Source organism: Schistocerca piceifrons, chromosome 4 (genome assembly GCF_021461385.2).
Source record: "Schistocerca piceifrons isolate TAMUIC-IGC-003096 chromosome 4, iqSchPice1.1, whole genome shotgun sequence".
NCBI lineage: Eukaryota > Metazoa > Arthropoda > Insecta > Orthoptera > Acrididae > Schistocerca > Schistocerca piceifrons.
In genome coordinates, this window is record NC_060141.1 from 63,980,532 (window position 1) to 63,995,872 (window position 15,341).

The 15,341-nt window shown below is 43.5% G+C and overlaps 1 protein-coding gene across 1 annotated transcript in view; it reads left to right on the forward strand.

Moving 5' to 3' along the window:
• LOC124794911 (zinc finger and SCAN domain-containing protein 2-like) overlaps positions 1-15,341 on the forward strand; it is a 164,616-nt gene that overhangs the window by 116,188 nt on the left and 33,087 nt on the right. The window contains exon 4 of the mRNA XM_047258613.1: positions 5,119-5,289. Within this exon, the coding sequence (XP_047114569.1) occupies positions 5,119-5,289 (171 nt within the window). The remainder of the gene's footprint in view (positions 1-5,118; positions 5,290-15,341) is intronic.

Sequence of the window (15,341 nt, forward strand, 5' to 3'; positions counted from 1 at the left end):
TAAAAAATGAAGATCATCCCACTTGACCTGTGGAATGGTACATTAGCTTATTTGTTTTAGTTGTAAATATTTGTCATGTATTGTTGTTTTTCTGACATGTTCCACATCCTGGAGGACCTCCTCACTATGGATCGATTGGAATGAAAGTAAATCTAATCTACTATTGATACTATGTGTTGAACTATTTGCCTACACGACAAATGAGTCATATTACATGCTTTTGCACTCTTAAAGACTTTTGCTTGATTTGAAGGGTTACCCCAGAATATGATCCCATATGACATAATAGAATGAAATAAGCAGAGTATGCATATTATTATTATTTTTGTCTGCTACATCTGATATCATTCGCATTGCAAATACAGACTTGTTTAGGTGCTTCAGCAATTCTGTGGTATGCCTTTCCCAACTGAATTTGTTATCGAGTTGTAATGCCAGAAATTTAACACTGTCAACCTCCTCTATCTGCATGTCTTCATACATTATACACATGCTGGAAGGAAATCTCTTACAGATTCTGAACTGCATATAGCGGGTTTATCTTCTTTTTTTTTAAATGACAGTGAATTAGATTTAAATCGTTTATTGTTGCAAGTGAAAATTTGATTAGTATCCGTTTCTAAATCTGTACTTTACTTGCTATTTATTGCAATGTTTGTATCATCTGCAAACAAAACGAACTTAGCGTCTGTCAGTGTATCAGACGAGAGGTCATTAATGTACAAATGGAAAAAGCAATGGTCCCCTGATGGAACCTTGAGGAACACCACATGCAGTTAATTCCTAATCAGGTGAAGACTTATTGCTTACTCCACAGCCTTACTCCACAGGTACTTCGTAATGACAGCCTGTGTTCCTGTTAGTTAGCTAAGACTTGAACCATTTTGCGGCACTACCAGTGACACCATAATATTCTAATTTTCTTAAGGGAATGCTGTCATCAAACATTTGGAGGCTCTTGACAGGTCACAGGAAATGCCAGTAGCCTCTAATTTGAGAGAGATGGCCAGGAGTTTTAAGAAAAAATTATCAATCATTATGAAGACCTGCTTGGGTGTAGGCACTACCGGACACTTAAGGGGTGTAATTTTGTTTAATAGTGCAAAGTAGCTAGAAGAGGCTCGACACATTGCATTCCTGTCTGTTTCTCATGTGTGTGAGTGTGTGTGTGGGGGGGGGGGGGGGGGTCACAAAACAATAGTTATGTAGCTGAGATGTTATTCATAATAGCAAAGAGAATACATTTGGTAGCTGCCAGTATTTTTATGCCACTCTACTCAGTAGTGAAATGATGTCTGTTTCATTGGTAACTGATTGTGGTAGAAAGTTCTTACATTATATCCCAAATAGAATGTTTCAAAGATGATAATTCTTGCAAGGTGGGATATCAGAAAAGTTCTGTCAGAAAATGCATCATAATTTATGTCAGTAAAATTTAAGATATATTTACCTGGGAAAAGTTGAAGCAAATGGATGTGTTACAGCAATTGTGTAGAATGGAAATCAAAACAGGCTGAGTTAATGAAGATTCCTCATATATTTTAACCAGCTAAATCATGTAGTAACATCAAGGCAGGGTCATTACTGAGGTCAGTTAGTTGGAGAGATAGTATTAGTTCCATAGTGGGAGGGATATTCATACTCAGTTGTGGGGGGGGGGGGGGGGGGGGGGGAGGAACCTTAAACAAGGGAAGGCAGATAAAGGAGAGCTGTACTACCTGATTTTGAGAAAAGTGAAGAAGTATTCTATAAAGCACAATGTGAAGGCTTGTGGGCGGAGGGGATGTGGAAAAATCATTTTTTTCTGTTCAGTGGGATAAAGACATAACACAGTTGCAGATCAGGGGACTGATGATCTCAGATGTTAAGTCCCATAGTGCTTAGAACCATTTGAACAGTTGCAGCTCCTAACCTTCCAGTCACAAGCTAGGGTGGCTGTAGATTCTTACAGTATATTATGCTTTTAGGATTGGTTCCATTATCAACAGTAATCAATGAACAATATAATTTGAGAAACAGTTGGCAGATCAGTAACGAGCAGTATGGAACTGCAATAGAAGCCATGCAAAAGTAAAGAAATTATTTTATGTCCAGTCTCTCCACACGTTTGGTGATTGCCTTGCAGTTAATGTCTGTTTAATAAACTGCTCTTCATTTTAAAACAGAGGTCTTCCTAACATGAAGATATTGGATAAAAATGCCATTGAACATGACGTACTGCATGTGAAAACATTGCATGTACAAAATATAAAACTGTTAAGGTTTCAGAATTTCCTAACTCCCAAATGTGGAATCCAAAATGTTCAGAATGTTATCAGATATGGAAGTCACACTAATCACCAGTAAAAATCTTTGAATTTGTGTCTGAAATTTCTGGTCATTGGTTCATCACTTAGCCCAGTGTGTCACCATTCTACATAAAGTAGTCTGTGTGTAATGCAGACATCTGTAAATAAACAATATTATCTTAAGCATGTAAATGATTTGATTAATCAAGTGGTTTTATTTTTCAAGCTGTTCTCTTCTTTTCTTGAATGGATGTTTACAGACCTCACCCCAAATTTCTGTAAAGCTTGGTGCCTACACTTTAAGGACAACCACATGTACTGGGACTTAATAAGTCATTACACAGTGGGCATTGAATAATGCAGTTACAATTTTGGAAGTGAAGAATTAAGTGAAATAAAACTGAAGGAAGTGTCTAAAGTGCATTAGACTGCCAGCAGTAAGGCCGTTTTAAAAACATGGAAAATTAAACTTCCCATTACAATTGCTTGCTCTCCCTTACCTTTACTTGCATTTGTAACTTTAATGTGGGTTCTTTATTTTGTAAATCTAAATGTATTTTTTCCCTCCCTTCATATACTAATCTTTCATCTAGTCTTAGTAATAAATTTGTTTTGATGGCTTTGTTTATTGTGACTCTGTTATTTGATGTATAGTACTTTTATTTTTACTTTAACATTTATAAAGAATAAACAATACATTTGGCTTTAACATCCAGAATTCTGTTTTTATACTGTCAAACCTCAATAGCACAGTATTCATGGGACCATGAAAATGATATTGTTGTAGCAGTGTCATTGTTATAATGAGGTTTTGTTAATAGAGACTACTACAGTAATGTGCCTTTAGGCCAGTATATGCAGTAATGTAGTAGTTTTCTGATGAGAAACAGTAAAAGACAATTAATGAAACACATTTTGTTGACTCCATTTATTAGTGGAGTATCTTAGTCTTGTGTACAGAATTTACTTATTTTCTTTTTTCTTAGTAATTCTCTTCTAAGTACTACCTTTATCGCCCCTAATGTAATCAATTGCTCTGCTGAAACAATGGGGATAGGAGATGCTACTTGCTGAATAGTTTCCAACTGACATATTACCTCCATCAGAGGAGGTGGACGATTTGCACTTATCACTTTCATCATCGGTATCTTCAACAGGCAAATTATCCTTTAACTCTTTGATAATAGATTCATCAGTGTGTGCACCCTTCAAACAGCAATGTCTCATCAACCACTGACACATATTCAACTATTGATACATCTATGATTTTACCAGTTACTGCTGAATATATCTCAAGGTCACTTTGAACATCATCCTGCATTTTTTCATCCACCACAACATTCACACCAATATTTTCACTTTTAGAAATCCTTGGTTTTTTCCCGCAATCACATTCAGCTGTACACTGTTTGAGGAACTAGCAGTCATGTCACAAGTCTGCTTCACATTGAAACTAGGGATTGTCCACCTTCCTTTCAATGTTTGTGATCACATGTTGAACTAGGTATTTTGTCTTGTAAGTTCTTAATCGTCCTCATGTCTAGTGGCTGATGGACTGAAGTACAGTTCAGATGGAAGGAGCATAGTTCTACAGTTTTCAGCACTGGCTTCTTGTTATGTGCACTACAGTTATCCATCAGCAGTGGAATTTTCTTATTTTTCCTTGCCGTCTCTTTCAGACGTCATCCATGCTTTTCAGTTTGCCTTTTAATTGCCTGCAATAAAAGAAATCACATTTAGAAGAATCAAAAAATACAAAATTAATCTGTACTAATGTACTCTTCATGCATACTCATAACGTTGCAGCTGAAGGTACTGAATCAGCTCATAAATTAAAGGACGGTAAAGTAAAATGTATATACTTTTACCTGGTAAATTCTTACATTTTCAAACCTCGGGGATTTGTTGATGGTTCGATCACCAGTGGTGTCAACTTGTGTGCCCCTGATGCGTTGCTGCAGAGATGAACTGTTAGGCGTATTGTAGACTGCTTCTCTTGTTTACATTTCTCTTCTCTAAAGCCCATCGTCTTCTCTGGTGGCAGCTGGTAAAACAATCCCATCTCATCTGCATTGTACATGTTTTCTGGACTGTATTTTTCCACCAGTTTACACATCGTGTTTTTCCGCCAACATTCTGCATCAACTAAATGTGCCAATTTTTCTTCCCCAAAATCACTTTAAAAATGGTCCCATGTGTTTCTTAACTCTCTGAGACTGTCTGTTACTTGCCTTAAAATTAGGATCACCTAGTGGCCGAGTGAAGTCTAAGGCTTTTAGACATATCAGCAGGCCATCAGTTGTTATGTTCTCCAGACACATCTCATTAAACCACTGCAGTGTAGCACTTTCCACATCATCAGCAGCAGCCATCTTTATTCTTTTTCTTGAAGGGTTAAACATGCGAACTAGAATTTTTTTTTTTTTTTTTCAATTTATTTTAGTTTTTTAAGGAACGTTGATTGTGCAAGTCCATACTTCCTCGCCACATCTACCAGTTTCATTCCATTATCAATATATTTCAAAACCTCTGTTTTTGTATCTAATCTTATATGTTTGCAACTATTGTCCAAATCTTATTAGCCAAGTCCAAAGTGTATTTACATCAACTTGAAAATGTTCAAAGAAAGCAAAAATCACAGAAGCCAAACACTGCACTTCTGACTGAGAAACACACACACACACACACACACACACACACACACACACACAAACAATTACAGTGTTTATTTGATGTTGATTGACAGAGGTATGACAAACAATAATTCAGCCTAGAATTTATTTTCTTTAAATTTCAGTGAAGTAATTTTACCAATATTTCTTTTTTGCAGGTTCATAAAAATGATGGTTTACCACACCATGTGTGTTGCAGTTGTGTTTTTAAATTGAGTAAGTGTCACCAGACAGTGGAAGCCTTTTTAGCAGCTGACAAGAAGCTACGGGTTCTGTTTGAATCTCAGAGCAAATCGACTCAAAATCTAACATACATTAAACTAGAAGAGGTGCGTCAAATGGTGACACAGAAATTGCAACATGTGCCGAGTATGTAATATTAAATGGTATATTATGTTGCAAATGAAGTGGTTTGCTACACTATTTTAAATGTTAGTCACACTATGACCTTCTTTGTCTTCTGAGGTGGTTGTCACGTAGAATTGTGTATTCATATTAAGTCATAAGTGGACTGACAAGGAAAAAAACATGTACACCAGAAATAATGTTGCATTTCAGCTCCTAAGAACTCTTTCTTTAGAAAGATGGAGTACTGAAGAAAGAGAATGATGGTGAGTAGTTAAAGAGAGAGAAAGAAAACATGAAAACGTCGTGAAATATGAACTAAAAGCACAAGCGAGATCAGTGAGTAAATAACTAAAATAAAATATAGGAATTATAATGTGACTGGGTGGAAAGAGGTACCTTGGCATCAAACAAAAGGAAACAATCTTGATGATTTTACTTATACAAGCATTACACAGTTGCTTTAAGACACGTTTCTGTGCTTAATGTTTCAGTTCCTGATGCTGGTGACATCCTCAAAGGCTATAAAGACTTCATTAGTTGATTATCTAACCTGAAAGAGGTCAGGAAGCAGAACTTTTTGTACAGTCATGCAACGATCATGTCGTGATGTCATCTGATCTCTGCTGAAGAGTGCAGAGTTGTGTCAGCATGTGTTATGGAGCTTGTACTCCAGAAGAGTTAATATCATTGGCTTTATGTAGCCTGTAGATGGACAACCTGTTTAGTTTCAGTCTTTTTATGTTAAAAATCTTCTTGAATGTCTATGGCTCCTATGGACTTCGATAAGACCACAGCAACAGAGAGTCAAATGAGATGGTTCGTGGTCCCAGTGCATGGCCTGCTACTCCTGATTTATCCATGTTGCCCAGAAAACAATTGTTTTGTGCCCTTTAAGCCAGGTGTTGATGCTTGTTTTAGCAGTTCCTTTATACACTTTACCACGTGAGCATGGAATTTTGCACAGTACTGCTGTGGCAAGCAATGGGCACAGGTCTTCCCAGTATTAAAATATTCGTGCACCCTTCTTGTTTGTTTAAACATTGTCAATACTGTGGCCTTTCAGCACTCTGCTGATTTGATCTATAACTATTTTGACCCATGGGAAGAAAATTTAATGTTTAGATGGTTTGTTTCGGAAGAAGGAAGAAATGGAGCATTACATGCTAAAAGATCCAGAGCTATCATCAAAAAAGAAGCAGCTAAAGAGAAAGTTTTCGTACTATTTGTAAAAATAGTCAAAGATCACATCAGCGGAGTGCTAGCAAGACAACGGTATTGACTCAGTGTTGAAACCAGCAAGGAAGGTGCACGAATATTTGAATCAATTGCCATGGCGTTATTCTAGGGTGTACAGATAGGCCATATAAACTCAAAAACGTGAAAGAGCATTAACAAAAAAGGAGAAAGACTGAAATTACTCAAGTTGTGTGTTAAATAAAGCAAACAACACTGACTCCTGTGCAGTACATGTTCCTTAGAATGCACCTGTGTGACTCCACAGTATTTGACTACATTCAGATGACATCACAACATCACCATTGTGCTGTTAAGTATAAACATTTTGGCTTGCTGAGCATGTCTGAGCTTGAAAATTAATTAATGACGTCTTAATAGCCTTTGAGGATTTTTCTGTCATTAGGAGATCAGATGTTAGGCACAGAAAATTACTTTAGACTGTGTCCCAATGCCCACCAAAATCACCATGTGTTTAAGTACCATCTGTAAAAGCCTACATTGTTTGATAAAAGAAAACATTGGTTAGAAAGAAGATTAAGCACGAACCAAAAGTTAACAAAACCCAAAGCAAAATTAAAGTTGAAGAGCAGGTATCAGTAGAAGAACAATTTAAGTAATGCATGGTTGCTCAGTGGTAGTAGAAAAATAATTACTTGGGGGGGGAGGGGGGGGGGGGGGGCGACACATGAAGATTGAGAGAAAAGTAGCAGGAAATTTTCTCTACAGTTTTCATGGTGTGGTCAATGCATAACTGTGCCCAGGCATCAGTGTAAGAGAGCTGTTATCTTTACAACAGCAGGAAATACTGAAAAGATTGCAATGTGAGGTAAGCAAAAGGATAAGTAGTAGTCCTCATAATGCCATCAAAAATGTAATAAACATGTATCTCCAAGTTTTGGGACTACAGATCCATTACATTGGAGACAAGTGTCGACAGGAAAAATACATTTGGAGAGAAAGTTTGAGAAGACGATGAAATTGAGAGGTAACCACATCTTTGTTTGGTAGGCACTGCGATGAATGCCACATGCTGTGAACTTGGTATTAGAGACCATCTTATTGTTTACCATCTTCTCAAACCTTTGTTCATTTACCTTTTTCACAAATCCTTTGGTTCAGAAAGGTAATGATATTTTCTCCATGACTTTTTATTGGTATACTATGTGGCAGGCTTTCATATATTGCTTTGTTCATAAATACTCTGAGGTACTAGATAATATACCGTAAAGTGGGGTAACTTTGAACAGCAATTTAGCGTCTTTTTAAAATAAATGCTACACTCTAGTGTTTAAATATGGAACTAAGGCCCAAGTCGCTAAATATTGCCAGTAATCGATACTTTCAGATGATATGACAGTCAATATGAAATAACATTGTATAACAATGCCAGAAAATAAAATAATTTTCTGGAAATGTAAGTTCCTTCACAACCACAAAAACGTTTGCCTATTATTAGAAGCATTTTTGAGTTTAGAATTTGAAACGAGTTTTTATTGGCAAGGTTAATACTTGAATGAACACTTACAGAAAGCATAAGATGTTAAATTTATTCTTTGGTGACATAAAAAAATAAAATATGAAGGCTTGTCTTTCAAGGGGTGACTTTGAACAGCACCTTCCGTATTCTTTGAGACATCAGCACCACGGAAAACATGTTTTAGTGAAGTTTCCTTCATTTTGAGTTTAAATTTGATGTCTATGACATCTGCTAGAGTGGACACACTTTCGTGGCGACTACCTTTCCTGTAGAGTGTTTACAGATGTAATTCTTTAAAATGTGATAACTTTTTTTTTTTCATTTCTTTTATTAAAGTAATACAGACTGTTTTGAAAATATCTGTTTTTAAATATTTTTCTTATTTCATAACTAGTTCAGCACCCATTTCCATTTTTAGCAAAATTAAGCCATAATCATATGAACAGGTTCAGGTGATTAAAGAAAACTCATAAAAAAATACTCAAATTTTTTCTAAATAAGTCACTTTCAAAACTATATTTATATACAAAATATCATGCTGTTTCATATGATAGGGGTGTCATTTAACGGTAATTGACATGACTCCCACAGAATATGAAAATGTTTCCATGTTCAAAGTGAACCGGACCCATGGGGTGAAATTGAACAGTAAAAAAAAAACTAGGCATGGGGGATAAAAATCTATTACCTGCTTTGTCATATTCAGCAACATCTCTTGCAACTTCCCAAAAAGTTTCATGTCAATATCTTCAGGAGTTTCTGTTTAATTTACAAAAATGAATTTAAAATGCTCAAAGTCACTCCGATTTAAGGTAGCTATAAGTATTATCAAGATATTGCTTGGTATATCTCTTCAATAATATCTTTCTACTTCACAGAATAGGGAAACATAGAGATGCTTGCCTAGGAGATATTTATAAGTAAGGAGAGGTTTGTTGCTTTGTTAGAACTGCAGAGTATAATGTATATCATTGAAAGAAATGATAAGTACTGTAAAAGCTTGCAGATATACACTGTCTGATCAAAAGTATCCAGATGCCCCAATGTAATGCATAATTGACCACAAGATGTCACGAGAGGCAGACCCTCCAGGATAAAAGGAGGAGAGGAGAAGAGTACTGTGTTGTCAGTAGAGGAACAGAACAGCAGGCTGGTTCTGTCAGGAGCTGGTTCTGTCGTGACATCTTGTGGTCAATTCCGCATTACGTTGGGGTGTCTGGATACTTTTGATCTGACAGACCTAGTAGGTAGATTCCCTCTGCGGGTCCGGGGTAAGAATAGGCCCGAGGTATTCCTGCCTGTCGTAAGAGGCGACTAAAAGGAGTTTCAACAGTTTCGGCCTTTCATGTGATGGTCCCCCTTGGGGTTTGACCTCCATTTTTCAAAATTCTACAGAAGTACGAGCCTTTTGGGGAAGGACGCCCTACGTGGTGTCTCACTGGTCCTCAGTGCACTCAGACCTTGGCACTCAGCGTTCTAACGGCGTTGTAACCACACCCACTATTCCTCAATTTGTGCCTAAACGCCTGATGGGTTGCACAAGTTACGCCCATAGTGCGCCCCCATCTGCACCTACGATCGTGATGGACTTTCCATGGCACCCGAAATCCAGCACGGTAGCCAGCCCGTTGTGGTGGGGTCGTCATGTACCCTCTAGGTTGTAGCCCGCTGACAACACAGGGATCGTACTGCCGATACCTGAGCTGCACCCTCCCCACGCCGGCCAAGGAGTAGGTGCCCGTCTCCTTGGGGCATCAGGACTCCTGGCAACGGACATCCTGCCAGGTGGCCCTTGCTGAGGCTGGGTGGCGCCCGTGGGGAGAGCCCCTGGTCAGAGTGGGTGGTATCGGGGCGGACGTTACGCAGATGAAACGTCAACATGTATCGGGTCGCTCTGCGGCCGAGTCTTTTAAAAAGAAAGGTACTGTCTCTGGTTCTGGTTCTCCTGCCCTTTCCCCCTTGGCCACTCCCTGGGAGGAAGGACAGGCCCGCCAGCTTGGGGCGAAGTACTTCCCCCGCTATTTAGTCTGTTCTCAGACCGATGCGGGGACGTTCGCCACCTCCAAGCCCATGTTCTTTGTCCAGCACATCGAGGACATCTTCGGGGAAATCGAGGCTCTCAGTAAAATGCGTTCGGGGTCCGTTCTTATAAAGAACACCTCCGCCACTCAGTCGGCGGCGCTCCAGGCGTGCGACCGACTAGGGGACATCCCAGTGTCCATTGTCCCGCATCTGGCACTGAATAGGACGCAGGGGGTTATTTTTCATCGGGACCTCCTGCTGCAATCTGATGAGGAGCTCAGGGCCAACCTGGAGCGCCGAGGCGTGCATATCGTCCCGCGAGTCCATCGCGGCCCCAAAGACCGTCGCATCGACACCGGGGCCTTTAACCTCGCCTTCGAGGGGGACGTTCTCCCGGAGAAGGTAAAGGTGATGTGCTACCGGTGCGACGTGCGACCTTACGTCCCGCCTCCTATGCGCTGCTTTCGGTGTTTGCGCTTTGGGCACATGTCGTCACGGTGTGAGGCTGAGCCCCTCTGTGGGGATTGTGGACGTCCTCTTCGTGAGGAACATACATGCACCCCACCACCTCGGTGCGTCAATTGTCCTGGCATCCACTCGCCTAGATATTTAGACTGCACCGCGTATCAGATGGAGAAGAAGATTCAAGAATTAAAAACTTTGGATCGCCTCTCTTATTCTGAGGCCAGGAAGAAGTATGACCACCTCCATCCCGTGACGTTGACAACTTTGTTTGCCTCAGTCGTGTCCACTCCTTCCACAGTATCCTCACCCCTATCCTGTCCCCCCTCCACCTCCTCACCCCATCCGGGGTCTATTCCTCCGCCTCCCAAATCCCTCCCTTCCACATCCTCCCCTCTCGCGGCCCCTGCCCCCTCTGCCCCAGGGACCACCCTTCCTCCTCCTCCCCCTCCGCCGCCTGGGAAGCGATCCTCTTCTCAGGCGTCCATCGGGGAAGTGTTCCGGACCCCGGCTTCTGAGGTCCGGCGTTCCAAAACGGGCCCCGCGCGTGAGGACCTTCTTCGGGTCCAGCCCACCATCCCCGTGCCTCATCTGACTTCCCAGAAGGCCTCCAAGAAGAAGTCTTTCTTCCCCTCTCCACCCCAGCGCGTTTCGTCTGACGCTCCATCTGTGAGTCGCTGCTCCCGGCCGTCCTCAGTTTCGCCGGGATGCTCTGCTGCCAGGTGCTCAGCTGGCCTCTCGTCGGCGAATGATGCTGCCTCTCCTACGCAACCCGGGAAAGCGGCTGCAGTTGGCGACGACTCGATGGAACAGGATCCGCCTCCCGCCAGTTGTAGTGTTGTTCCCTCGAAACCTGGCCCTCCGCGGCCGTCGAGGTGACCAGCTCTTCACCCGTTTCGTTCCCCCTTTTTTCTGACTAGCGATGGCTTTGTTACGTTGGAACATAAGAGGTGTTCGATCTGATCAGGAGGAATTACAACTGCTCCTCCGCCTGCACTGTCCGCTCGTCCTTGGTCTCCAGGAAACCAAGTTGCGCCCAACTGACCGTATTGCTTTTACCCACTATACCTCAGAGCGGTCTGACTTCACCCCTGTGGACGGTATTCCAGCTCATGGTGGGGTCATGTTGCTCGTTCGGGACGATGTCTACTACCATCCCATCCCATTGACCACCCCCCTCCAAGTAATAGCTGTCCGTATTACTCTTTCTGCCTTTACTTTTTCCGTTTGTACCGTCTACACTCCATCGTCATCCGCAGTTAGCTGGGCTGACATGATGAACCTGATTGTTCAGCTTCCTCCGCCGTTTTTATTGTTTGGCGACTTCAATGCCCATCATCCCCTTTGGGGCTCTCCCACATCCTGTCAGAGAGGCTCCCTCTTGGCGGATGTCTTCAACCATCTCAATCTTATCTGCCACAATACTGGCGCCCCGACTTTCCTCTCGGACTCTACTCATACCTACTCCCACTTGGACCTCTCGATCTGTTCTACCACTCTTGCCCGTCGGTTCGAGTGGTATGTCCTTTCTGACACCTATTCGAGCGACCACTTCCCCTGTGTCGTTCGTCTCCTGCACCACACCCCATCCCCACGTCTTTCGAGCTGGAACATACCGAAAGCTGACTGGGGACTTTACTCCTCCCTGGCGACCTTTCCGGACCACGATTTTCTTAGTTGTGACAGTCAGGTCAAATGCCTCACGGCTGTTATCATCAATGCTGCCGAGCGTTCCATTCCTCATACTACCTCTTCTTCACGTCGCGTTTCCATCCCCTGGTGGAATGAGGCTTGTAGAGACGCTATCCGTGCTCGACGGCGTGCTTTACGCACCTTTCGCCGCCATCCTACGTTGGCGAATTGTGTTGGATACAAACGACTCCGAGCGCAATGCTGTAGAGTCATCAAAGACAGCAAAAAAGCTTGTTGGGCCTCTTTCACCAGCTCTTTTAACAGTTTTACTCCCTCTCCTGTCGTCTGGGGTGGCCTGCACCGGCTGTCGGGCATTAAGGCCCACTCCTCGGTACCTGGCCTGACTTCAGGTAATGAGGTCCTTGGTGATCCTGTGGATGTCTCCAACGACTTCGGCCGCTTTTTCGCGGAGGTTTCAAGCTCTGCCCATTACCACCCTGCCTTCCTTCCCAGGAAAAAGGCAGAAGAGGCTCGGTGACCTTCCTTCCACTCGCTGAATCTGGAAAATTATAATGCCCCCTTTACTATGCGGGAACTCGAACGTGCACTTGCACTGTCCCGGTCCTCTGCTCCGGGGCCAGATGCCATTCACGTTCAGATGCTGGCCCACCTTTCTCTGGCAGGCAAAAGCTTCCTTCTTCGTACCTACAATTGCGTTTGGACCGAAGGTCAAGTCCCCATGCATTGGCGTGACGCCGTCGTTGTTCCTTTACCCAAACCCGGGAAGGATAGACACCTTCCTTCTAGTTACCGCCCCCTTTCTCTTACAAGCTGTGTCTGTAAGGTGATGGAGCGCATGGTTAACGCTCGGTTAGTTTGGATTCTTGAATCTCGGCGGCTACTTACCAATGTTCAATGCGGCTTTCTGACCACCTTGTGACCTTGTCGACATTCATCATGAACAACTTTTTGCGAAAGCGCCAAACGGTAGCCGTGTTCTTCGATTTGGAGAAGGCTTATGATACCTGTTGGAGAGGAGGTATCCTCCGCACTATGCGCAGGTGGGGTCTACACGGTCGCCTGCCCCTTTTTATTGATTCCTTTTTAACAGATCGAAAGTTTAGGGTACGTGTGGGTTCCGTATTGTCCGACGTCTTCCTCCAGGAGAACGGAGTGCCTCAGGACTCCGTCTTGAGCGCAGCCCTTTTTGCCATAGCGATGAATCCAATTATGGATTGCATTCCACCTAATGTCTCAGGCTCTCTTTTTGTCGATGACTTCGCGATCTACTGCAGTGCCCAGAGAACATGCCTCCTGGAGTGCTGCCTTCAGCGTTGTCTAGACAGCCTATACTCATGGAGTGTGGCAAATGGCTTCCGGTTCTCCGAAGAGAAGACGGTTTGCATCAACTTTTAGCGATATAAAGCGTTCCTTCCACCATCCTTACATCTCGGTCCCGTTGTTCTCCCATTCGTGGAAACAACTAAGTTTCTAGGGCTCACACTGGACAGGAAACTTTGTTGGTCTCCGCACGTCTCTTATTTGGCTGCCCGTTGTACACGTTCCCTTAATGTCCTCAGAGTTCTTAGTGGTTCATCTTGGGGAGCGGATCGCACTGTCCTGCTTCGCTTGTATCGGTCCATAGTCCGATCAAAGCTGGATTATGGGAGCCTCGTCTACTCGTCTGCTCGGCCATCCCTCTTACGCCGTCTCAACTCCATCCACCATTGGGGGTTACGTCTTGCGACTGGAGCATTCTACACTAGTCCCATCGAGAGTCTTTATGCTGAAGCTGCCGAATTACCATTGACCTACCGGCGCGACGTACTGCTTTGTCGGTATGCCTGCTGGCTGTTGTCAATGCCCGACCACCCCTCTTATCAGTCCTTCTTCGCCGATTCTCTCGACTGTCAGTATGGGTTGTATGTGTCTGCCCTGCTTCCCCCTGGAGTCCGCTTTCATCGCCTGCTTCGACAATTGGATTTTGCCCTCCCTACCACCTTCAGAGAGGGTGAGAGCCCGACGCCACCGTGGCTCCAGGCTCCGGTTCATATCTATCTCGACCTCAGCTCGCTCCCGAAGGAGGGTACTCCGGCTGCAGTGTATTGCTCACGGTTTGTCGAACTTTGTGCGCGACTTGCCAGTCACACCTTTATTTACACTGATGGCTCCAAAACTGACGATGGTATCGGCTGTGCCTTTGTCGTCGGGGCTGGCACCTTTAAATACCAGCTCCTCAACCAGTGTTCCAGCTTTATGGCCGAGCTTTTTGCTCTCCATCTGGCCGTTCAGTATGCCCGCCGCCACCGCCATTCATCGTATGTACTCTGCTCTGATTCACTCAGTGCTCTTCAGAGCCTTGGAGCTCCATATCCGGTCCATCCCTTGGTGCAACGGATCCAGCAGTCCCACCATTCTTCTGCTGCTGATGGCTGTCCTGTCAGCTTTCTGTGGGTTCCCAGCCATGTAGGAGTGCCTGGGAATGTGGCTGCTGATGCTGCAGCCAAGGCTGCAGTCCTCCTGCCTCGGCCAGCCTCCCATTGTGTCCCGTCCTGACATTAGTGGGGTTGTTTGTAAGAGGCTTGTGTCTCTGTGGTGGGATACTTGTTCATCACTTCAAGGAAACAAGCTCCGGGCAGTAAAACCGTTCCCAACTGCTTGGACAACCTCCTCCCGATCATCTCGGCGAGAAGAGGTCCTTCTGACCAGGTTGCGGATTGGGCATTGCCGGTTTAGCCACCGCTACCTGCTCTCCGGTGACCCAGCCCCGCAGTGCCCTTGTGGTCACGCATTAACAGTGTGCCATGTTTTATTGTCGTGTCCCCGTTTTAGTCAATCTCGTGTTGTCCTGTCTCTGCCATCTACTTTACAGGATATTTTAGCTGATGACGTTCGAGCAGCTGCTCGTGTTCTTCGTTTCATTACTTTGACTGGCTTGTCCAAAGACATCTAACTCCTTCACTTATTTTATCTGCATCTTTGTAAGAACTGTCTGGTGTCCCCCCCCCTATGTTTTACTAGATTCTATGTGCTCTAACAATTGTGACTGGGCGCCTGGGCGCTAATGACCTCAGTAGTTGAGCGCCCTTAACCCCCCCCCCCCCCCCAAAAAAAAAAAAAGACCTAGTAGATAGTGTCGGACGTTTCATGCAGCTTTTCGCGGATGATGCTGTAGTATACAAAGAAGTTGTAGCATTTGAAAAT